At 29.0% G+C, this 26,785-nt stretch overlaps 1 protein-coding gene and 1 long non-coding RNA gene across 2 annotated transcripts in view; one reads left to right on the forward strand and one right to left on the reverse strand.

Annotated features, from left to right (window-relative positions):
* Positions 1-17,755, forward strand: LOC117171248. The gene is made up of 3 exons (XR_004466857.1): positions 1-7,670; positions 17,166-17,329; positions 17,483-17,755. It is a non-coding gene; the product is annotated as an uncharacterized LOC117171248 (long non-coding RNA).
* The window catches only part of LOC117171247 (WD repeat-containing protein 34-like), a 17,664-nt gene continuing 4,863 nt past the window's right edge, over positions 13,985-26,785 (reverse strand). The window contains exons 3-9 of the mRNA XM_033358362.1: positions 21,955-22,170; positions 21,642-21,876; positions 17,410-17,611; positions 17,116-17,315; positions 16,885-17,027; positions 14,501-14,703; positions 13,985-14,420 (exon numbers count right to left, since the gene is read on the reverse strand). Of these exons, the coding sequence (XP_033214253.1) occupies positions 14,351-14,420; positions 14,501-14,703; positions 16,885-17,027; positions 17,116-17,315; positions 17,410-17,611; positions 21,642-21,876; positions 21,955-22,170 (1,269 nt within the window). The 3' untranslated portion in view covers positions 13,985-14,350. The remainder of the gene's footprint in view (positions 14,421-14,500; positions 14,704-16,884; positions 17,028-17,115; positions 17,316-17,409; positions 17,612-21,641; positions 21,877-21,954; positions 22,171-26,785) is intronic.

Consider the following 26,785-nt stretch of genomic DNA (forward strand, 5'->3'; position numbering starts at 1 on the left):
TCCCAAAATCATCAATGGATCGCGAGTGGCGTCTCTGGCTCCCCGGAGGAGTAGGGACCGGTGTAGTAGTAACAACAAATCCCCATTATGGGTTGTTATGGACAAGTAATAAATATCCAATTCGCTTAACGATTGACGAGCGAGCGAGACACACAAAAATCATGGGTGCTAGCCGCCATGTCTTGTTGTTTGCGTGTGATATCGTCAGGCAAAAAAAAAGCAAGCCCCTCTTCTTAAAGTAGGATTACGTCGTAGCATTATGGACTTTGATACACGTTTCTGCTAGGAAAAGCCCGGCGACAGAGATACACAATCATTGCATCGTCCACCGTCAACTCTACCTTTCGATGTGTAATAACATTTACTAATTCTACTACGCGCCCTGTATAAAGATGTAAACATGTATTTTAGATTATCATGTAATTAACATACGAGACACACACATTCACCATACACACACACACACCTTGCTTAAGAAGGCTGGTTTTGAACATCGACAATATCGACTTTTAAAAAGTTGGTATCGAGAGATAGTGAAGCTGCACAACGGTTTTTTAAACGATGCGCTTCAATCCCTTTTTAACGCCAAAATTACCAACTGACCAGCGATCGCATGATTGTTCTTGCCTTTTCGAATTTCTGATGTTTCATATCAATCATTCAATCAATCAAGCCAAAATCTCGGTTTTGTGAAAGAGAAAATTGCATTCATACGAGTTTTAAGACTCCCTTTTTCCAGTTTTCATTGACATGCAGGGGAGGATTATCATTGGCAGAGTCGAAGGGAGATGATGTTAAGTACTCATTTTTTGTTTTCGTTTATTTTGTCGAAGACATTTTTAGTTTTCTGCGGCTTTGTAATATCTCTCGTCGGGCGGTGTATGGAAGTTAAAACAAACGACAAGAATGAATGAGTGATAGGATTAAATAAGTCTGAATGTTATGAGAGCAAATCGATTTTCGAGCGAGAGCGGAAGGAATTTATCAAGGAAATTTATTGCAATTATTTTTACTGTGACTTGGAGAATATTTATAAAATTCCAAGACGATGCGAACTGGTGTCGCAGAGTAAATTAGCACAAGAAAACAAAAGTTTTATTCTTTGCCAGCCTTGATAAGTAATTTGACTTTGATTGTATAAAAATCCGACTCTCGCTGTTCGCGAAAATAGATTTGCTCAATATGAAAAAATTTCTATTGTAGGAATGACGATTCTACAATTCCTTATACATTTAGAATATTTTCTCGAAAGTGATAAAATTTTTTTGTTTACGATTACAATGCACGCATTGCATTACGCAGGTCGGTTTATTTCTCTTTTAGTTATTTTTTGTTTATTTTTTTTGTTTGTATAGCAAGTGAAAAATTATTGAAATTCCGCGATGTGGTGTTATTTTATTCATCAGTTTTTATTTGAAAAGAAGCGCGTGCCGCCTTAATTTCGCTTCTTCATTTGGTTTGCTTTCTACGTGGTTTGAATCTAAAATAAGCAGAGAAACGGGAAGGAATAGGCTGATGAAAGATCAATTCAGACTCTCTGTTGTATTTGGCATTAGTTATGTTTAGTTTGGTAGGCTCAAATTTTTAATGGTATCTATAGTATCCGAAAATTGCGGTTCTAGGCTTTGATTTCATTGAAACGGCAAAATTTTGGGAGAAAGATACAATCGAGTCGCAGAATAAACTTTCTGCATCACCGACTTCTTCCAAGTTACCATTTTGATCATTAAAAATAAATTAAAAAGTTTAACAATTCAAAAAAAAAGTTAACTTACTAATTTTTTGGCCTCAAAAACTCTAGATTGTAAAGAATTAAATTCACTTCGTTACTTGTTTGGCCAAGATAGAAATTATCTCTAGGAAAGAAGCAAATTAATACAAATTTCGATGATAAGACTTGGCGGAAGTCGGCGTGGATTCAGTTTTTCTCCTCGCCCTAAAAGCTTGAAAGATCTCAGTCAATTTGCAACGTCACAGTTTTAATATTTGTAAATTAAACTTCTTTCTTGTTTAGAAATACGGTTTGAATTATTTAGACGATTAGTTTTACGAGTTAAAGAAAAACCAGTGATTTTTATTGTACTAGTATTTCTGAATTCAGGATCAATTAATTATTTTATAGAATATTGATCGTTTTAGGAATCCTGATTGTTAGTTCTTGAATCGAATTTTAAAAAAATGAAATAGTCTTTTTCTCTCAAATTGGGAAAATTGTATTTACCGTAAAACTTCAATTCAAGAAACATCAGGATTTTTTGAAAGAACTGCTTTTTATTTGACGTTGTTTAGAGACTGATAAACGAAATTGATAAATAGTGCCTGATTCATATGGAAAGGTTCGGCTTTTTGTTAAATTTTATTGTGCCAGTCACGTTACAAATTTACTAGTCCTTTTTTGTTTCACAAATTCGTTGACAGAACTGAAAATGAATTTTGAGAAGGATATTTTAAGTCAACAGAGAAGTCGAACGTTTTTTAAATTTCTATATGAATCTACCTCGAAGAAATATTTTCCCGTAAATTCTGTACATAAACAATTCGCGAAACTTGTAATTTTATCAGTATTGAAAACATTGTGTACATACGAAAATGGGACGCGCGCTCGAGGTGGTGGCACGGATTTCTTGATTAGTTTTTTTTATATTTATTTTAGTTCGGTGGAACTAAAGTTTTGAAGTTCATGAATAGGTAATCGAGTTATAGAAACGAATCAATATTTCGTTCTGGGCGCCTAAAAATGAAACAGTGAATCGACTAAGGAGCAAAATCAATTGGTCGATCCTGAAAAAAATTAGCTGTGATGTCGAATCTATAGGTACTACAGACTTTTAATTCATAATTGATTTATATATATTATATATATTATATGTAAATGGTAGGGAAAAGTAATTAAGTATGCATTGTACAATGATAATTTTAATTATCGGGTGTAAGATCACAGGATATTGTTAGGTGTAAAAAAAAGAAGCTCGATATCGACAATTCAGTCCCGATCCAATGTTATTGATTGACAAAGGGATAATTGAATGTGAAAAAATTGGTGTACTCGAGATCGGTCGAATATTGAACGTTGAAACGCGGAAGTAATAAGGGAAAGTACTTAAAACGGAAAGTTTCTTGAAATTCCATTCAGACTTCTGCTTTTCAGCGATCGTCATTCGGAAGGAGCGTAATATAGATTTATAAATGCGATGGCGATTGGCTGGGTCATCCCGAAAAACAAAATTCGAAAGCTATTTCAATAAAAGTGATTTGAATTCGGGATGGCCCCCAATCGATCGACACTTTAATGTGATATTGTAACGTACAAAACCGTTCGTCGCAATAGGGGTCCTACATAAAGCAGAAAAATTCGCAATAGATTGCAGCGAAACAAATTTTAATCGGAATCGACATTTCTCCCATCGGCACTCGTTTCATCAAACTACTGAATGCAATTTTTTCCGGATTCGAATTTTATGATATTATTAAATTGAATGAAAAATTTTAAGTTTTATTTTTAACTGGTGGATTCGAAATTTGAAGGAAAATCAATCGTTAGCTTGGATCTTTTAATCGTAATTGGGAAGAAACTGTTGAATGAAAAGTGAGAGGGATAAAGCGAATCCGAGAATCTCTTTACATATTTTATTGAAGCACTTCGGAGAAAAGACCACTTACTCATCTCACTTGGCACCGAGAGAAAATACGACAAATTTATAAACATTTTTTAACGATAAAATTTTTATTAAGAGAGATTGAATCAAAGAATCTTGTTTGATTCCAGTTGAATCAAACACGATTAATTTTCTCTTGGTGCGAGCGAGACAGACAAATTGTCCAGTTGCAGTTTTTAATTTTTTCGCAAATTATCTTCATACACAATGTCATAATCATAAAAAAAACGAGCCAGAATACAAGAGCGCGATACCCCGTTTAAACAAGTAAGCCTTAAATTTAGAATCGAGTTTACAGTTTGGAAAAAAGGGAGTGCGCGTTGAAAGCGATGTAAGTTGAAATAACGAAAATCCCGGATTTGATTTTCGGGTTTCCTCAAAATTTTGATAGAGGACAAATTTTTGAACAATTAATAAGATAACGACGCGAGGTCGACCGATTTCAACCTCGACCGATCATGTGTGATTATAATGTGTGGATGTTAAATGTTTTAATTAAAAAATTTGTGATTATGACAAAGCTGTAACGAAGAAGTTTCGTGCAGGTGAAATCGGTCGTCCTTTGGTTCGATCTCCCTTTTTTTTTATTACAATGCAAGTCACAATATTCTTAATTTCCAGATCGCTTCGCGAATTCAGGCGACTTGGCCTTTTTGACTTTGCAGAATTTTAATAAATAGAGAAAAAGGCATGGCACTCGCGTGAGTTCGCGAAGAGCTCGACAAATCCAGAATCTGAAAAAAGGACCGGCTCTCCTAATAAGATCTTTCGGGGTTTCTTCTTTTTTTCGGAAAATGAATTTCTAGATGTAAGGCGGGCACACGCGTTTGCCCGCGAATTCTGCTGCGCGTACAGCAAATCGTACTGATTATTTTAAGGGAACCGAGATTCGATTGTGTACCTTGATATATCAAAAGATGCGTTTATCGCGAAAGTGGAATGTACGAATGTGATGAATGGATGTCTGTGAAACAAACCGAAAGAGTGCTTCCTGCCCAAAGAAAGGACGCGTTTTCTTTCTTCGACTGCAAAACGTTTTTAATTATACAAATTTACTTTTATATCGAAAACGTGCCCTTTTCTCGCCATCTTTTTTTTTCCTGTGGTGGGTGTGAACCTCCGACTGAGAATGCGTTTGAAAAAAAAAACGGAAATAATGTATGTTCGGGAAAACAAATGTCGGATGTTGACGCTCACTTTTGAGCCTTTTTTTTCTGTATTATGTTACACACGTATTATACACACAATTAATCTAAGTTCACTTTTTGATTGACGAGGTGTTAATTGAAATCCCAGATTTCGTAAGAGGCATTTCTTATTTTGTGTTTTATTATTGTTGCCTGGTGGAAGTTGTTTTAAAGTATATGATGATCGACGAAACGAATTTCCTCGAGTGTGAATGAGTGTGTGAAAGATTTAAGTGTAGCCTTACGTTTTAAGCTACGATCACTGTGATTTCCGTTTAATCTCTTAATGGTCGAGCGGACACAATGCAATGTATCGGGTAAAAAGACTTTATTGAAGTAGGACGATGTTAAACGAAGCGACTTTTTGTTGCGAGAATTTAAGAAAAAAGTGAGATAAGTGCGCGTTTTGAGACGTGAATCAAGAGCGTCCAGGGACTTAAAAAGAGCACGAACTTTGCATACAAATATTTAATATAGAGGAGTGATATAGATATTTTGTAAAAGATAGGAGTTGTGTCAGAAGCTTGAGACGCGATGGAAAAAAGTGTAAGATTGATGAAGAGAGAAGAAGGAAGAGAGAAGGGAATTTGAGAAAGAAGATGAGAAATGGGAAGGCTCGCTGTGCGTGAGGACGAGAGGATCTGCTCCCTTTTTGAAAATGCGCGCATCCGTCTGTTTTTCTCGGAAAACAAGCAAATCTCACGTGTTTGCGCAGGGCTTGCCCGACCCGACGTTCAGACCATTGAACAATTTAACATCTGAAGGATTGGAAAGAAGCTTCTTTTTCAAATTCAAAAGGGGGCTTGGGAATGAAGGGAGAATCGAGAGGAAAAAGGTTGGGAGAAGATTATAGAGGAAGAGAATTTTTGAAGAGATTTTAAAGAATAAATATATCTAAGGAAGAATTTCAATAAGAGAAGAGGTCGCGAAAGTTTCATCGTCAGGAGAGCTGTCCCGAATAATAAAGAGTTTCCAGATGGATGCGTCTCATTCCACGATTCGCGCATGCATTTGCTGCTCACGAATCCATTTGTAGTCTACAACATTTGTCTGTGTTCAAGTGTTTTTCACGAAGAACACGCAGAGCTCATTCATAAATGATTAGGGCAGTTATATACATAAATAGAAGGCGTAAAGAAAAAAAAAGGACACTTAAGAGGAGAAACGAGGCCCGACATATTGTGTGGTGCAGCAAACATATATAAAAAAGCTCATCGCCAACCTTCTCGATTTACCGAGGAGGAAACTCGGGTCTGGAAGAGGGGGAGGTACAATGATCGAAACAGAGACTGAAGGCGAGAAAAGAGAATGAAAAGTGTGTGATTGGGGGTTTATATGAAAGGAGAAGAAAATGTGAAAATCTTTTTTGCGATAGCAAGGAGGAACAAAAAAAAAAGAAAAAAATAAGTATTAAGAACCGCCGGAGAGAAGAGAGAGAGAGAGAGAGGAATGAAGAGATGAGGAGTCCTGTTCGACAGAAGCTTTAAATTTCTTTTATATAGTCTTAAGAGGAGTTGAAATGTTACAATCAGAAGGAAGGCGAAATTTCATTAAGAATTGATTTATATTTGCACAATAGAAAAATTCTGAAGAGAAGGAGGAGAAGGAGGCAGAGTCGAAAACTTGTTCCAAAAGTATTCACCGATGGAGAAAATCACTGATCTCATTCACCTATCCGATGCTGATCATCGGATATTCATCATTTTATTCGAGATTTTATCATTCCAGAAAGTCGATTGAATCAGACGCAGGAGGGTGTTTATCACTATTCAATTGAGGAGGAAGTTTTTGCAGATAACAATTTTGGAACTTGATTTATCGACATCAAATTTACAACCCATTTCTCAATATACTGTGATCTTTCCTTTTTTTCACCTTTCCTACATTGCCAGTCAATACCAAATCCAATAGAACGAAGCCAATCTCATTCCTTTCCCATAGCTTCGATTAATTTTTTTGTTTTATTCTACGTATATCTGCACACCCATCTTACGTATCCCGTCCACATCCCAATATATCATCTGTTTTCTTTTAGGGCCCTTTTCAGGGCCCGCAAATGGTTCTCAATGAAGGAAAGATTCTATTGTTCAAACATGAAAAAAAACTGTCCTTTTTAGGACAAAAATATGGAATGAATATGAAAATATTTGTGTCTGATTTTATAATTAATTATTGGATTTTCGAATTGGAGAGTCAACATTTGCTACTGAAAATGTAAATAATTTTGTCGATTCATGGCGAAAATCCTCTGATTCATTGTACATTTCAGGAATGTTAAATCTGTCCTTTTCAGGGCATTATAACGTGGCATATATACCTGAGGTATTGAAAGATTTAAACCTGTCCTTTTCAGGATAATTCTATGTATAATGTACAATTCTTTCCGCAGGTATTTTCTTCTAGGAACTTCCTTCTTTATTCAATCTTTTCTAATCTGTTCCTTTTGTAAAATATCTTTTGTAATCTGTAACTTTCCCTTCTGTAATATTTTTTTTACTTTTATTTTGTGTATTTGAAATTACAATTTAAAATTTTATCCAAAAATACAATTGTAATTTTTTTAATAAACGTTTTTTTATAATTTTTCTATTTATTTTGTTTAAATTTTTTTAAATTTTAATTTAAAAAGAAGATAAATTTGAAGAAGAAATTGAAGATTTACTTTGCCAAGGACTTTTCGCTGAGAAGAAACATTAGGAGCAGTCGTTTCGAGATCTCATTTTTGGGGGTCATCGACTTCCTCAGGTCAATAACGGACAGCTGGGAAGGCCAGGATATATGCAAGAAGCTCGATGTTGAGAAAAAGACGTCTGGAGTATTTTAAAATGTGAGTGTTTCGAAAATAATATATTTATTTTAATACTGGAATTCATTGTGGTAAACTTTTGTTTTTATTCAAAGTTTTCCGAAATTTTAGTTATTTTTTAATTCTTTATGAAAGATATTTGTCATTAACTTTTATTATAAAATATCGAAACCTTTAAAAGATTTTAATAATCAATAAAAACAATTTTATCTTAGAATTCGTTATTCATTATACTAACATTTTCTACATGTGTAAATTAATTTTTTTTTAAATGGTTTGATTTATTTCAAATTTCAATTGTTTTAGACCTTTTGAATATTTCAAATTCTGTACTAATTTTCCAAACACTACCACCCAAATTTCTTTCTATTGGTAAAAAATAAATTTTCTTTTAATGTTAAAAAATTGCTTAGAGGTTGCGCTAGACCGTCTTTTTAGTCTGAAAATATGTTTTTTTTTTAGTTTTCGATTTTTTTATTCAAATAGAAATTCCATTTAAAGATTACTATGTGTAGTACACTTGAAGAGGATGCAAGCTTTTCTTACTTTTTTAAGGTGTCAGTGTAGGCATTTTTCTTAAGCGAAAATTTAACTTTAGTGATCTTTAAATTCCTTTTAATTCTTTCCATTCATAATTTTTTTGGAATTCCCTTCAAATCCAGTGAAATCAATAGGTTTTTTTATTCACCCTGAAGACTTTTAAGTTCATCTTCAATTCCGATGGATTTTATCAGATTTCTATTCGCTCCCAATTATCTTAATTGAATAGATTTTGAGTTTAAAAATTTTTGTGGCTTTCACCTGAATTATTTTTAAATCAACCGAACTCTTTTTAATTCATCTTGAATTCGTATCATTGAGTTCTCTTGAGTTTCCTGAATTCTTCTAAATTCACTCCAGTTTTACTGAAATGAATTGAATGTTTCGGATTTTTTAAAAATTCATCCTGAATTCTTATTAATTTATCGTCAATTCTTTGAAGTTTGCTTGAATTCTTTTCAATTTATTCGATTCTACTCAATTCAGTTGATTTTTTTAGTTTCTTTTGAATCACCCTGAACTTTTTTAAAACATTTTAAAAACTTGTGAAGTCAATGACCGAATTAATTTCAAATCGGGCAGGCAGTCTGTGCTCAAGTCACTGAATTATTTGCAACTTAAATAGGCTGTTTTTCAAAAGGAATAAAAGCCACGTTTCTTATCGATTTGACGAAAACATTTTTTGGATAAAGTTGTGAGAATTTCCATTTAGAAAATTGAAAACTCGCGTATTATAATAAAATAATAATAAAAAAAATTAATTGAAGAACTGTGTGAAAATATTCAAAATCAGTTTACTCGAAATCCCCATAGTTCTTTTTAAGAAAACAGTTAAACTTTTCAACCAAAAAGATGAATTTTCAATTAACATAAAATGATGAATCTTCAACTGGCATAGCTCAATTTTCAACAACAAAACGAAGTGGTTCAACTTTCAACTAAGTATTTCAATTTTCAACCAAAAAATGATTTTCAACATTTAAATTCAACAAAAAAAGACGCATTTTTAACCAAATACTTTAATTCTCAACCAACATCAATTTTTAACCAAACAGTTCCCTTTTTGGACAAAAATATACTTAATTTGTACTAAGGCAGATGAAGTTGTAGACCAAAATAAAGAATTTTTAACCAAATATAGCTGCATTTTCAACCAACAAATATGAATTCTCAACAAAAATAAATAGTTGTGTTTTCAATTTAAAAAAAAGAAGATTCGATTCTTACCAAAAGAGACGAATTTTCCAAAAAGTAGAATTTTCAACATAGACATAATTTTTTTTTAAATTTTGAATTCTTAACCAAAGGAGATTAATTTTTAACCAAACAATTGCATTTTTACCCAAAAAGTATCACTTTTCTACTAAAGCAGATAAATTTAGTTGAATTTTCAACTAACAAAGGAATTCATAAAAAAATGTAATAGTTGAATTTTTCACAAAAAATTTAATTTCTACGAAAAGAGGCGAATTTTCAACCAAGAAGATTAATTTTTCTACCAAAATATTCAAATTTTCAAGAATAGACATGAATTTTTAAAAAACAGTTGAATCCTCAACAAAATAGGACTTTTCAGGCAAAAATCACGAATTTTCCACAAAACAGTAAAATGTTGAACCAAAAAAGATGAAGCAAAACTACATTTTCAAAATTGCACAATTTTTCCCTGAATAATTTTTTATTTTGTTCGGCCAGAAAGATTTAAAAATATTGTATATATTGACAGTTATTTAAAGCGAATCTTAGAGAAATTCCCTGTCTTTTGCAAGACTTTTTTTCAATATTCCTGTATTGTGTCTTGATTTGTCAGTTTTTCAAATTTTCATACTTTTATCTCTTGAAGTTCTGTATCGTATATTTATTATAACTATTCATTTTCGCGATCATAATTCGTGTAAGAATTCAGAAAAGCATTATGTTGATAACTGTGAAATTCAGGGTCTGTTTACCTTTACGAGTGAGAAAAAGAAACGAAAAGCGCGAGAAAACAGAGTTATTTTTGATTTTAAGAGTCCTTGAAATTCTTACGGCGTAGAATCAGCGGATGTTTTCATCCTACAATCTGTGTTTATGCAGATAATGAGTACTGCAGATATAAAATTACAGAGTAAAGTTCTGTATCGTACAATGGCCTGCAGGAAAAAAAAATCTGCCTGAAAGAGTATATGAGCACAACTGAGAACTGGAAAGTGAAAGTAGTCAGACGAGAAGTCAAAAGGTTTCTTTAGTCTTTACCTTTTTCCTTTAGCTAGGCAGAATATGCAAGGGAAAATAAAACTTCACAACATTTTTAAATAAAGCTACATAAAATTAGTGCAAGCATCAAGAATTTATAGTACGTAAATTACGCAAATATAAGTGAAAATGAGCAGCGATGAGTCACCTTCATTGTGAAACTTGAGAATACGGATTTGAATGTATGTTTACGAAACCTGGTTCTTTCCTGAATGACGCAGATAAAACATATTCAGTGGCGTAATTTTGTATCTTATAGGAAATTCATAGTCATATAGATTGTATAATTCTAATTTTGAAATATTTAAGGAGGCAATCTATCTCTTTGAAAGAAAATTCTAGAAAATCTGGAAACGACACAATTCGTGCTTTATCAACTTGAATCTATCTAATCAATTAAGAAGAAATTAAATTCAGCGTAAATAAAATAACGAATACAGTGGAGTATACAGATAAGAAGCTGAATTATTCCTGACTTAGTTTTTTAGCTAAATAAAATAATAATTAATATAAGAGACTTAATTGCGCTTAAATGAAAGTTTCAATTTAGAAAGCAATCATATCTATACAGGAAGGAATTAGTTTTCAAACGCTTTCACATACCTAATTTATAGGATGACTAGCCTTTTTTGTTAACAAAAATTTTGATTGTCAATATTTTCTGGCTAAAAATAGCAACTGCTTATTTGATTTAACGGGCTTTTGTTTTAAATTCAAATCTTTTTTGAAATATCAACGATTACTATTTTCGTTAAAAATTCGACTATGTAAATACTTAGTTGAAAGTGTTACCTACTTTGTTGAAAATTCCTCTTTTTGTTCGAAAATTCAACTATTTGGTTTAAAACTTTTTGTTTGATTGAAGATTGATCATTATACTTAAAAATTCGTTTCTATGGTTTTTTTTATCATGTTGAAATCTCGTTCTTTTACTGAAAATTTATCAATTTTAGTTGAAATTACACCTATCTGTTTAAAAAGTCACAGATTTGGTTGAAAATCTGTTTTTTTTTTCTTTATAGGAATTAATCTTCTTTGTAAAAAATTTGTCTTTTGGTCTTAAAGTTCATCTCTCTTGATAAAAATTTAATGTTTTGTTTGTTACAAATGCAATTATTTCATTTTTTGTTGAGAATTCATCATTGTTAATTGAAAATTCAAATATTTGGTTAAAACTTGAGTCTTTTGAAAACTGTTTTCTAAAACTTTCGACTTTTTAGCGTTAAAATAACTATGTAGTTGAAAATGCAACTGTTTTTGATTTTGCCTGTTTTGTTTAAGAATTCAACCGTATGATTGAAAACTCACCTGTGCAGTCAAAAAATTCAACAATTTGGTCACAAATTCCACTATTTTATAAAAATTGAATTATTTTGTTACAAAATTCACCATTTTGTTAAAAAGTAATCTTTTTTGGTGAAAAATTCTATTTTTTCAAAATGAACATTCATTGAAAAAATAAGTTCAATATTTATAAAACTTTACGAGAATAAACAGGGTGTCTAGCGATTCTTAGGAACAAAATTCAAGGTCTTTTCCAGGTTTTCCAGGTCAAGAAATCAAAAATTTCCAGGTCTCCTTTTTACATCAAGTAATGAAATAAACGAATCGTAAATAAACAAATTGTTAATTTTTTGCGAACACGACTCGTCTTTGTGAAATCTTTAGGAATATTTTTAAATCTTTGTAATGTCTTTGAACTATTTCTTTAATCGTTGTTTGCGAAATCTTTTGTGTCTGTTTAAAATCATTTAAATCACTTAAAATCTTTGAAATGTTTTGAAATTCTTGAATTCTTTAAAGAAATTGTGAAATCTTTTCTAAGTTTTTTGTATTCGTTTGAAATCACTGGAATATTTGAAATATTTGTGAAATCTTTTAAAATCACTGGAATATTTAAAATCTTTTGAAATCTTATAACAAATTTTGATATCGTTAAAAATATTTTTAATGTTTTTAAATCTTTGAAATATTTCTTTAATCTTTGTTCGTGAAATCTTTTCTGTTCGTTTGAAATTATTATAATCTTTTCAAATCTTCTCAAATTTGTTGAAACCTTTTGAAATCATAAAAACATCTTTTAAATGTTTTAAAATCTTTGAAATCTGGTGTACTGTAACCTTGTTGGAATCTTTAAAATTCTTGAAATGTTTGGAACCCTTAAGCATTATTTTAAATATTTGAGAAATCTTTCGGAAATCTTTTTTAATCATTTGAAATCTTGTCAAACATTTTTAAAATGTTTAAAATCTTTGAAATAGGTTGAAATCCTTGAAATCTGGTGTACTGCCCCCTTGTTGCAATCTTTGAAATTCTCGTAATGGTTTGAAATCATTATGAATGTTTGATGAAATCTTTGAAACTTTTGTGCAATCTTTTGACATCTAACAAATTTTGAAGTTATTTAAAATGTTTGTGCAATGTTCGAAATCTTAGCGAAATATACGAAATCTTTGTGAAATCTTTGTAAATTCGTTGGAATCATTTAAATTATTACAAATCTTAGTGAAATCTTTTGATATCTCCTTAAAAATTTTGAAATTGTTTAAAATCTTTGAAATGTTTTGAAATCTTAGAAATGTGGTTTAATATACCTTTCTTAAAATCTTTAAACTCTTCTGTAAGTTTTAAAATCTTTGTGAAATTTTCCAATTTTTTATGAAATGTTCCAAATATTTGGGGAATTTTTTGTAAATGTTTAATCTAGTGTACACGCCTTTTTTTAATGTTTGAAGTCGTTGTGAAATGTTTATAAAATCTTTCTTGAATCTTTGAAAAATCTTTTGTATTCGTTGAAGTCATTGCATTATTTCAAATATTTTGAAATCTTCTAAAATGTTTTAAAACCTCTTGAAATCGTTTCAACTTTTTGAAATCTTTGAAAGCTGGTGTACCTCTACCCTTTTTCAAATTTTTCAAATCCTTTAAATCTTGAAAGTATTAAAATGTTTGTAAAATTGCTGTGAAATCTTTATTGCAATCTGACGTGCGCGCATTTTTGAAATCGTTAACATTCGTGAAATCTTTAAGAAATGTTAAAGATATTAAAAATATTTTGAAATCTGTTGTACACTCAAAAACCGAGTGGTCGACCCCTCGAAAAATCCGTTGTATGGTCATGGAATAAAAAAATGTTGAGCAGAAAGATTTTTTTCTAAACGAGATGTTTCTTTCGTAATAGGCTAAAAGATTTAAATTACTCTTTGTATTTCGATAAAATTACTGTTTTTCGTGAAAAAATCAAGGAAATGTCCAGGTTTTCAAGGTCAGTAGACACCCTGATAAAAGTGTTGGACTTTAAACATTTATGATCAGGAAAAGTGAAAAATCAGTGGTTAATTCAGGCAATTTTGAAAATGATGTTTTTCGACCATCCTGAGATAGAATTTTGTAAACGTTCTTCAAAAAATTGAAAGACTGCATTAAAAAAATATCTTTCATCAAACAATTTGTTTAATTCCATTGCTAACAACACCGGATGCTTCATCTAGATTACTTTATTTTTAAGATCAACAAGTTAAACACAACCGGTTTGCAGACTAGAAATAAATCGACTGAAGGACTTCCTCTGAATATTTATTATGGAAAATTTTTCTAATGTGTTTATCAGATATTTGTGTTCATAAGTTGTAGCCTTCTTGGCATTCTTGCAGTGGAAAAGATGAGCCAACTTAGATTCTCAAAAGAGACGAGACCGTATCTCATTCCTTTTTCATCTCAAGCGTCTATTTCGAGTCATGCCACAGCATTGCTGTTCCGGCAGTGAGAGTCGAATAATATGCTTAGACATTCCAAAACTACTCCCACGCCCCGAGTAAAATACGGAGGTCACTGGCTTTTAAATCATTCACAAGTTAACATATTGGAAATATCCATTTTATTGAGCATGGAACGTAGTGCAAAAAATAAATACCGTTTTCTAAAACCTAGGAATAGTATCGAGGAATTTTCCAAATTTCGAGTAGTGCTCGAGTGTCTCCCACAGCGACCAGATCTCTGAAAAAATATTTTTCATTATTAATTTACTTTGTCTTGAAATTAACCAATTTGTAGGTTTGAGAATTTGTGATTAATACCTCTTGGAATTAAAGCTTAAGCTGCTAGTATTTTCTCTAATTTCCGATTTTAGTATTACATTTGGTAAGGCATTGCCAGTAGTAATATTATAAAATCCTACAATGGAAGTCGCACCATACGCTGCAAAAACATCCTTATTTCCAACACACCACGACAGACCAATCACTGTATTTTCTAGGCTTATAATTTTCTGGCTAGCGGCCTGTAATCCAATAAAAAAAGCTAACAAATTTGTTCAGACCTAAAAAGTATTTTTTATTAATTGAGAAATAAACATAAATTTTATAAAACAAATAATCTTTTAAAGATACTATCGGATTCGACCTACGAAAATTTGTACTTTTATTACAATTAAAATCTGAAATAGCCGCTAAAAAAATTTTTTTACTGAAATAATACGTACAGAATTTCTTCTACAATATAAAGAGAATATTCTCTACGAGGTATAAATTTACAATATTTATGTCGGGTAACAGAAAAAAATCTTGAATTTCGAAATACCAAAAAAAAGTTATTTACAGTTTAAAGAGTTCTATATAGTACTTCTAAATGGATTTCCACCTATCGTTTTATATTAAGTCTTATTTTTAACAATTACAATTTTACTTAAATCGGTAAGGACAACTTATAAAAAAACGTGAAATTGCTCTGAAATCGACCTTAATTAAGTAGCTATTAATTTTGAATTCTTTGCAATTTACTGAAATGCTTCTAAATTTACTCAATTAAATGGATTTGAGGTTTTTTACCTCGCCCTAATGTCTTTTAAACTGACCTTGAATTTTTAGTCGTTTCATCAAACTTTTGTAATTCCCTTGAATTTTTTTATGTTTACTCCAAGCTTACTGAATTTAATGGATTTTAAAAATAGTTTTCATATCTTGCTTTTTTTTAAATCACCTTTAATTTATATAAATTTAATTAAATTCTTTTCATTCCCCTTTATGTTCCTTAAAATCCACTCAGAATTGATTGAATTCATGAATTTTTTTGGTGTTTCGTTTTTAATTCATTTAAATTCAGTTGAATTCACCCTGAATTCTGTTCACTCCCACTTTACTCATTTCAATGGAAATTTTTTGATGATTTAACTTTCGGCCATTGGAATTTTTCAAATTAGTTTGCACTTTTGAATTTTATTTCAATTATTCTGAATTCAATCTATATTATGAATTAATCCTACTTTTTTTTAATTCACCTGGAACTCTTATAAATTTAATCGAATTTTTTTGAATTCGAAAGAACATTAATTACATTATTAGTGCATATTAGTCATATTTAGTCCCTAATAAATAAACATGTGTATTTTTGGTGAATTTGTAAATTCGAGATTTCTTTTCGGTCACTCGGTCGAAATATTTTTTATTTATTTCTCAGGGTTCATATTCTTTAATTCATTAATTGTAATCAAATTACAAATTTTCGTATTTCAGACCCGAAAGTATATAAATTTTTTTTTAAATTTTAAATTCAGGTGAAAGAATTTTTTAACCATAAAACAGCCTAATCTAATTTTTAAAGCAGTTTTTTTTACGTAAGAGACCATTTATGGCAGTCTTTTTCACCTTAAGGAAGAAATTTAGGCCGAAGCATTTTGCAAAATTAAAAAAAGCAAATTTATTTGGGCAGCCTATTCAGGGTTGTTACTAGATCTGAAAGACTTGAAAAATAAATTAATCGTCTTTTGCCTATTTGAGAATTTTTTTACACATGTGTAAAAAAAAATTTTTTGAATCGAGGTAAATATAAATTTTTAAAAAATTTGAATTTGCGAACACGGAATTTATAAATATTAAGCCAAAGAAACTGATGATTATTTTGTTAAGGTTCGACATATTAAACTTTTTCCAAAATATGTGCATATGACTCAATCTAAAAAAAAAACAAATATGTTTTTGCACATTTCCAAACATTCTAAATTTAACAAAAAAATCTTTAGAATTTTCTGATATTGTTCACTAGCAAAAACTGTAAATATAAAACACTCGCCATAATTTTCAAAATTTTCAATTTTGAATTCAAGAAAAGGAAAAGAAGAAATTAACAGATTTCAACTTTTTTTCGGATGTCAACCCACACATTTTTTTCATTTAGCTTAAACGATTCGATCAATTATATCTTTTTCACTGAAAAGTAATGGAATGTTTTTAATCGCAATTATTTCAAAATTTTAACAATTATAAATAATATGATTATAATAGTTCTCGACTTTTATGAATTTTACAATATATAATATTAATGAAAATTATTATTTGGAATTCAATAATTATTTGTAAATTATTTTGCAATCAGTATAATTTTTTGAAAGTGAATTTAACTGACTGTAATTTTTTCAAAACCAAACCGGGAAAAGTCATGGAACTTTATTTATTTTTCAACTTACTTGATCAAAATCATAAATTCTGATTTCTTTATCTGTGCCACTAGTCACGAAACGATTCCGAGTTGGCGAGCATTTTACACTTATGACACTGCCTTCATATCTATTATATTCACTAATGACTGGATCTAAAATGGATTCATCACCTGAAATTTTATTTGGATCTTATTAATTCTGCTATTTTAATTCTTAATTTAGTCCCTATTATTAAAAATAATGGCAATTCTTGAATACCTTCTACTGAGACTGCTTGGTCAATACTACATTTGTAAATTCCTCCACAGAGAGTCCCCACAATGAAAAGAGAAGGATCCTTGGAAGAAAAATCAAAACTGGTGATGGTTAGTCCAGCTTCAACCGCACGTTCTCGATTCCCTCCTGCACTTCGTGGTCTTGCATTTTCGGATGGATTGTGTTCCTTAGCTACTTTGAATCTAAAACCATTAAGGTATCAAAAATAAATGATAACCATTAAGGTTTAAAAAAGAAATTAGTTCAATCAGAGAAGATTTTAGCTGTACTATGTACTTTTTGTGTAAATTAACTGTTGTGAAATTCGCCAGAAGTTTGTGGATTAAAATGTAGCCGTCCGCACTTGCAGAAACCAAAACGGATGCATCACCGACAATCTTTGTTTGCCATTGCAACTGGGATACATAATCACCATGGGCGAAAACTTGGACTGGTGTCACTGACATGTCATCCCGAAGATTCCACACCAATACGTCACCTGGAAATAAAAATGTGATTTAATTTTGAGACTGATAGATTTAGGAATTGGATTTCTTTGTTCTAATAGTGAAAGCTCTGCTTGTTGAGAATTGTAAATAAGCCAGCAATGAAGTTAAAAGGAAATATATTTTTTGATAAGCAATATTGAAACACCTTCAGTTTTTTTTTATTTATTAGAGGATGGCGACTTGAACAGGAATTTACTTCTGAATGCAGAAAAATGCAATTTTTCATTATTTTAATAATTTTCTTCAATTTAGAAATTTTAAATCGTCATTTTTAAATAAGTGTTTATTATTTTCAATTATAAGAGAAACATTTTGAAATTTTTTTCTTTGCGATTTTACAATTTTTTCAAAAAAATAATTTATTGCATTTTATTTGATTGGGCCTCATTTGTACTGACTTGGAACAGACACTTTTAGACAATTGTTTTCGTTTTTACTTTAGGAGAGGGAGTTTCATCTAACAAATATAAATTCACTTGGAACAGGAGATTTTTTACAAGGAACGCTAATTTTTTAAAATAATTATCATTCGGATTTTGGAGAAAGGAATTCAAAAGAATCCAAGTTCCAAGTCAGAATTTCTCACAACTTGAAAGTTTCTTCTTCTAAATTTTAGATAAAGAAAGTACTTCAAGTAGTTTTTAGAGTAGAAGTAGTATTTCGAAGAAAAAATATTGTTAAATTATACTACAAAATTTCGTTACATTGTCCATTGCGCATTCATCTTTATTTATTAAGAAAATCAACTAAATGATTTAAAAGTAAACTCTTTTGTTAAAAATTACTTTTTTTGGTTGAAGATTCATCATTTAAATTTAAAAATCATCTCTGATTAAAAATGTACCTAATTTGTTCAAAGTAAATTTTTTTTTATCTAAAACTTTAAGTACTCCAGTATAAAATAAAACTATTTTATTGAAAATCCGATTAAGAATTAGACTTTCAACATAAAATTTAGCCATTCTATTTTTGATTGAAAAAATCTTTTTAGCTGAAAATTCAACTACATATTTTATTGAAAACTGATTTTTTATGTAAATATTAAACTAGTTTGAAAATTTATATGCATTGTGAAAAATTCGCCTTTTTTGTAGAAAATTAATCTTTATGGTTGAAAATTCATCTTTTTGGTATAAATTTAACATTTCCAGTTAAAAAATGCATAATTTTAGTAGAAAAATTCATCAATTTCGTAAAAAATTAATTCCTTCAACGGAAAATCTTAATGTCTATTTTTGGTTGAAAATTGCTCTTTTCTAGTTTAAAATTCAACAATTTGGCTGAAAATTTGTCTTTTTTAATTGAAAATTAACACATTTGGTTTAAAATCCACATATTTTGTTAAAAATCGCTATTTATTGTAGAAAATTATCGTTTTCTTTGCAAGTTGATCTTCTTCTTTAAAAATTCTTGTTTTCGGTTAAAAATTAGAGTATTCCATTTGAATATTTAGCATTTTAGCTGAAAGTTCATCTTCTAGGTTCGAAATCAAATTACTTTGTTGAAAGTTAAACTCTTTTATTAGAAATTAATTTTTTTGGCTGAAGATTCATCATTGTAATTAAAAATTAATTTCTTTAATTGAAATATGAGTTACTGGAGTAAAAACTTCTTTTTTATTTGGATGAAAAGAAATTTCTTTTGCGAAAATCGAACTATTATTTTATAATTTTATTTGGTGGAAAATTATTATTTATTTTAACTGAAAATGTAACTATTATCCCAGTTGAATTTTCAACAATTTTAGTTTAAAAAACCATCTCTTTGGTTGAAAATTCACCTAGTTGGTCAAAAATTAAACCATTCTAGTTAAAGATTCATCATTTTAATTTAAAAAATTGATCTTTCTGGTTTAAAATTAAACTATTACAGTTAAAGATTTATAATTTTAGTTAAAAGTTTATTACTAATTTTCTTTTAGAAAGTAATTTTTTTTAACTGAAAGTGTCACTTAATTCAATTAAATATTACATAGTTTTAGTTAAAAATGCATCTGTTTGGTTGAACATTAATTTTTTAACTTCGTTTTTAATAAAAATTAATTTTCCGTTTTGTTGAAAATTCAACTATTTCAGTTGAAAACTCATTATTTTAGTCGAAAATTCTTCGCTTAGGTTGAAAATTGAACTATTTTCTTGAAAATCCGTTATTTTTGGTTAAAAATTAATTTTTTCAACTAGATGTTTAACTATTCTATTTTTGTTAAAAATTGATATTTTTTGTGTGAAAAATTTAGATATTGGTTTCAAAATTAATTAATTTTGCAATTTTTTACTCTTCTGTGTTGAAGAATGTTTGGAATGAACCAGGGTGGCCGTTTTAATCGACGAAATAAATTCTCGGTTTTTCCCGGTTCGCAAACATTTTTCATGGTCAATGAAATTTAGAAAATAGAACACTAAACCAAAACAATTTTCCACTTAAGGTAATAAAAACTGAGCTTTAAACGAAAGCACTCAAAGTGGAACTGTGAAGTTTTTAACTTTTAAAATTGAAATTTAAATGTTTTTCATTAAAAAATTTTGTATTCAAATGCTCAATAATTTACGCGTATAAAATTGAAGGTACTAACATTTTTCAATATGAAAAAATACAAATCCACGTTATCATTTTGAATGCTCTAAATTAAAAAATCAATCCATGAACTTTTAAATTTTGAAAATTATATAATTTTAAGGAATTTTAAGCTAGAAACATGAAAATTTAAAAAAAAATTTAACTGAACACTTCTTAAATTAGAAATTCAATTATTTTCCTTTTAAATAGCTTAAACATCTGTAGAAAGCTTCAAAATTGTATTTCAAAATCTTGAGAAATCTAGAAGTTCTTTTAAATTGGTTTTTAATTTAAAATTATTTTTGAAATTTTTTCAGAACTTCTAAATATCTGTCAAAATTAATTGATTTTTTTTTCTACAATTTTCAGAAAATTCTGCAAATTTTAGAAAATTGCTTTACAATTTGGATGTATACATTACAATTGAACATTTATTATTTGTAGGAGAAATTTTAGTAATTTTATGAGATATGTAGAAGTTTTTAAAAGATTCAAACTTAATGTAAAACATGAAATGATAGCCTAATATAAAACAAAAGGTAGATTTTCGCAGATTGTAAACAAAAAAATTAGTCTTTTCAAAAATTGTGAAAGGCTTCAAAAGAATAAAAACATTTTCTTAAGATTCCTAGAAAAATTAAAAATAACTTTTCATTTTGGAAAAATTATTTTTAGAGAATATTTAAAAAGTTTTTCAAAGATTTAAACAAAAAGATTAAAAAAAGATTCTAGAAGATTTTAATAAAACTTTCTCAAATTTGCATGATAATTTTAAATCTTTTTCAAACTACTGAATATCTCTTGAAATTACTCAAATTTTTTTCTACAAATGTTCATTTGTAAATTATACATCAAAATTTAAAACTTTCACTTACAAATGAAGCATTTTTCAAATCGTTTTTATTTACTTTTTATTACTTAAAGTACACATACATTAAAAAAATTATTTATTTATTAAATAAAAATGATTTTATCCAAAATATTCAACATCAAAGGCTTTTATTTTTCATTTGTTTAAGTCTTTAAGAAAGCATTTAAAGACTCTTTAAATTAAAAATGTAAGCTTAGAAATAAAAATTTCTAATGGAAATTTTTAAAGTAACAAAATTTTGAATTACGCATTGTAAGCTAAATAATAGCATAATTGAAACACATAACAATTCCACTAATTATTGAAAAACTGTTAAAATCGAACGTGGACAGATTTTTCTTCTACAAATTTGTAAAATTCCCAGTAAAAAAAAATCTCTGTCATTGCCCGGTTTTTCCCAGTCTCAAAAAATTCTCGGTCATTTCCCGGTAGCGGCCACCCTGATTAACGTCAAGAATTAAAACAAATGTTTGCGTTTACAGAAAAATATGAATATTCTACTTTCTAGTCGACTGCGAAAATTGGTCAACTTGACCGGGAAATTACCAAGAATTTAAAATCGTCACCCTATTATTATCTATTTTAAAAAGTACCATTGAATAAGCCAGCGGCGAGTATTGAAGGTTCGCTTGGATGATACAAAAGAGACGTAACGCAAGAATTGACTTCCAAAACTTTGTTGGGTGCTGAGGGAAATTTGTTGTCTCTTGTAAAATAGTAAAGTTTTATTTTTGAGAGGTGATCACACCAATTCTCGTGGAACGTAACGCTATACGATAAGCCGAGTGATCCACCACCAGTACTCCATGTTAGGCCGCTTATTTTTGTCTGAAAAAAAATATTGTAATTTTATTAAAAGTCTGTTTTTTAATCAAACATTAATTGGTTAGGAGGGTCTATATTTGCCTTGAAGTCTGGGTTTTCCCAAGTGTTGAGTTTTGCGAGGCATTGAACTGCAGAAAATGATTCACTGGTAGTTGCTGGATTGTAATCTTCAAAGGCATTGGTGCCATATGTTTCGTCAAGTGCTTCCAAAATTCCTGGAGTAACACGTTTCAAGAATGCTGCTAATCTTGCATAGTCGAATTCAGGAGTTTTCTTAGGTTCTGTCAGTGTTTGTGTCTGCATTCAATCAATTAATTTTATTATTTTATTACATTACTTGAATAATAGTATTTCGTGTTTTAATTATTTACAATTTAACAATTGAAAATTGAGGGCTATTTTAAAACTAATGCTATATTTTATATTTCACTAAACCACTTGACTATTGACACTCAAATTGCTTTCAAATGCAAATTTTTCTTCACTTGGCCTTTAAAAATATTTTCAAACTTCTTCGCTAGATTATGATTAAAATAATATATATTTAAAAGAGGTAAAAAAAACTTTAACTGATTTCGGGAATTCAAAAGAATTTTATAGTGTACTTTTGTAACAAAATTTAAGTTTTCATTATTTTTATAATTTTGGTCAATTTAGATATAAAGTTGCAAGACATATGACTCATGAATCCAAAGAGTTTTTATTGTAATATGAAATTAAGAATGTATTTTAAGATACTTAATATTAACACACTTATTTTTTCACGTGCAACTATCATTTAATGCATTTGAGTAACCTATACAATTTAACCATTTTGCCGTAAAACCCCGAGAAATCGGATTTTGGAAGAAAGGAATTTTTTTTTAAATTTCCTCTCTTAATTCAGAATTTGTCACGATATGAAAATGTCCTTTTCTAAATTTTATAGATAAAGAAAGTACTTCTAACAGTTTCTAGAGTAGAAGTAGTATTTCAAAGAAGAAATATTTCTGAATTATATTACAATTTTTTTCATGGTTCGTTGCGAATTCATCTTATTTTAATTAAAAATTTAAATACTTCATTTAAAGTTAAACTCCTATGTTAAAAATTAATTTTTTGGCAGATGAATTATAATTTTAATTTAAAATTCATCTCTATTAAAAACATAATTACTTTGTAGAAAATGAATTCATATTTTTTTTTGTGAAAATTCAACTATTGGGTTGAACATTGATATTTTGCATTTACAAATTAAACTATGTGTTTGAAAATGTATGTACTTTTGGAAAAATTTTCTTTATTAATTGAACATTTAACTACTTTGTTGAAAATTCATGTACTTTGTTAAAAATCGATTTTTTTCGGCAGAAAATTATATTTTTCATTGAAAGTTAATGTTCCTTGAAAATTCTTTTTATCAATACAAAATTCATGAATTTCAGTTATATTTTTTTCATTTTAGTTGAAAATTCCTCTTTTTGGTTTAAAATTTAACTATTTCAGTTGAAGATTCATAATTTTATTCGAAAATTGATCGCTTTGTTTGAAAATTGAACTGTTTTGTGGGAAATCCGTTTTTTTTTTTGTTGTGGAAAATTTAAGTGCTTTTTTAAAATGTATGTATTTTGCAATGTTTTGCTCTGAAATGTTAAAGGATATTTAGAATGAACGTCATGAATTACAATGAATGCTTGGATTTTGCGGCAAATATGAATATGTTACTTTTAGTTGATCGGGGAAAATTGAAAAACTATACCAGGAAATGGCCAGGAATTTTAAATCGTCCGCCGAATCGCCACTCCCTATTTTAAGTATTTTAGAGCATCTTAATAAGAGATTCCAAAATTATTCAGAGGATTTAAGAGATTTAAGAAGATTCACAATGTTTTAGAGGATTTCAAAAATTTTCAAGACATGTTAAGAATTTAAAAAATACAATTTTGTAATGGATTGTAAGAGATTTTAGGAAATTTTAAAGAATTTCTGGAGAACTTTAGAAGGTAAATGAACTGAAATGAAATTTTAAGGGACTTCTTGCGATTTGATGGGATTTCAGAGGATTTGATAGATTTAAACATTTTCAATTACAAGAAATTTATATTTCTTGATTTCTACTTTCTAGAAAACTTTAGAGTATAAATTACATTGAATGTAATTTCAAAGGAATACCACGGATTCCATAGCTATTAGGGTATTTTAAAAGATTTGGAAGGGTTTCGCAGGATTTTACCCGTTTTAGAGGATTTCAAAGTTTTAAACATTTTTCAAAGAATTTTAAAAGATATTTACGATTTTAAAATTTCAGGAACTTCAAAAGGTTTCTAGGGATTTCATAAGATTTAAAAAACTTAAAAAATCTTAAAGGATAAAACATATATAGTGTACTTTGAAAGATTTAAAAGTATTTGGCCGAATCTTATGGACATTTAGAGGTTTTCAAAGATTTCGATTTCAATATTTTTAAAGGAATTTTAGAAGATATTAAATATTTCAGAATGTATTACGGGACTTGAAAACCTCTCTAGGGATTTCAAAAGATTTGAAAAATCCCAAAGTATTCGGAAGAATATAGTGTATTTTTAAATATTTCTAGGAATTTCGTAAGATTGCCATGAGATTATGAAGAATTTCTATATATTCTACGAATTAAACGAGATTTTTACATTTTCAAGGATTTCCAAATTTCATAGGATTTTAAAAAGTTAACAAGAATTATGAAATTAAATGAAATTTCAAAGGATTTCTACAGATTTGAAAGCTATTAGGGCATTTTAAAAGATTCAAATGAGTTTCAAAGGTTTTTATGGGGTCCTTGAGGGTTTCAAAGATTTACAAGTTTTTAAAGGAATTTTAAAAGATATTACAGTACAGCGTGTTTTAAAAGCTTTCAAAAGCTTTCTAAGGATGATTTAAGAGATTTTACAAATCTTTAAGAATTTTAAAGAATATAGTGTATTAAAAAAATTCTTTGGAATTTTAAGAGATTTCATAAGATCTTCATGAGATTATAAAAAATATGTATATATTTAAAGGGATTTCAGATGTCTCAAGGGACTTTATCAGATTTTATGGGATTTCAAAGGTTTCATTATAAGTGAAGGGACTGTTAAAGATGCTTTACGGGAGTTTAATCGATTTTTTAAGGATTACTAGGGATTTATGAAGGTTTAAAGCATTTCCAAAAATTTCAAAGGATTTAAAAATTTATCTAGGATATCTAAGATATTGTAAAGATTTAAAACGATTTCTAGACAACATTCGGGAATAAATAAAATTTTAAGGGACTTCTATGGATTACAAAGTTATTAAGGTACTTTAATAGATTCGGAAGGACTTCACTGGATTTTATAGGGTCTCCGAGGATTTCAAAGATTTACACATTTTTAAAGGAATTTTATAAGATATTAAAAATTGCAAGATTCTGTACGGGACCTCAAAGACTTCTGTATATTTCAAGAGATCTCACACGATTTGGGAGGTTTTAAAAATCCCACAGGTTTCATAAGATTTCTATGAGACATTAAACAGTTTATATATTTTTCAAAGATTTCAAGGGGCTCTACAAGATTTTACAGCATTTTCAACATGTCATATGTGAAGAAATTGATTACTAGGGATTCTACAAGATTTACGGGATTTTGTCAATTTAAGGGATTTCAAAAGATTTTAAAGAATTTATGACTGGGGTATTTGAAAAAATGGCAAGGAATTCGACAACATTTTTATATTTTTAAGGGTTTTTAAAAAATTCCAAAGGATTAAAAAATATTATTCAGAATATTCATGATATTTAAAAGATTTCAACGAATTCCACGGGATTTCTAGAGAACTTTGATGCATTTATGAAATTAAATGAAATTTCAAAGGACTTTTAAGGTTTTCTACTGATTTCAAAACTACTAGGGTGTTATAAATGGTTCGAAAGGATTTCACGGGAATTTATGAGGTCACAGAGGGTTTCAAAGATTTAAACATTTTTAAACGTTTTTTAAAAAGATAAAATGTTGTGAATGTCTAAGGATTTGTACGGATTTTAAAGCTACTAGAGTATTTTAAAAGATTGGAAAGGATTTCATAGGATTTTATGAGACCTCTATGGATTTCAAAGCTTTTAGGGTATTTAAAAAGATTCAAAAAGATTTACGCGAGTTTATGGGATATGCAAATACTCTAACAAGTTTAAAAAATAGTTAACTCATCAATTTAATATTTAAAATATCAAAGTTTCTCGTCGTCTCTAAATACGGGATGACTAGTCCAATATTTTTTATAAGCTTGGCTAGTCGTCCCCTTTTCCAACTCCCTTAATTTTTCAGGACGACCAGACACAGTTTTAAAAAACTGCATGACACTATTTTGCTACTATCTTTTAAAATTTAAGCTACTATTGACACTATTGTGAACCAGTATTGGATTAGATACTTTTTTATGAGGAACTATTTACAATTACTAGACAAAGTTACTTTTTTTACTCTTTAATTTTATAACTTAAAAAATCTGATAACATATTTATCTCGTGCTTCGCACTCGATTCTGTCCAAAATGTGAACTTTTCTACATTATGTTTAACAATATTATATCAAATGTGTATTATATTTTTTTATTTTTTATGATTACTTTAATATTTTCTCCTTATTTTGCACTAATTTTTATTGTCAGCTACATTAAAAAATCTATCATTTCAATTAATGTATATTATTACTATTCATAATATGCATTAGTATTGAAACAAAAGTATTTTCATTGTCTTGTTTTTATAATTGAAAAAGCGCGCATCCTTTTGAAAAAATGTATTTAACATTTTACTGCAACTTGCTTCGTTACTACAAACATTTAATTTTCTTATTTTTATGTTATTTTTCACATTTAAAACAAAAACTAAGCATCCTATCAAAAAATTCTTGCCAGAACAAGTGACTTAATTTAAATT

This window comes from Belonocnema kinseyi, chromosome 4 (genome assembly GCF_010883055.1).
Source record: "Belonocnema kinseyi isolate 2016_QV_RU_SX_M_011 chromosome 4, B_treatae_v1, whole genome shotgun sequence".
Taxonomy (NCBI): domain Eukaryota; kingdom Metazoa; phylum Arthropoda; class Insecta; order Hymenoptera; family Cynipidae; genus Belonocnema; species Belonocnema kinseyi.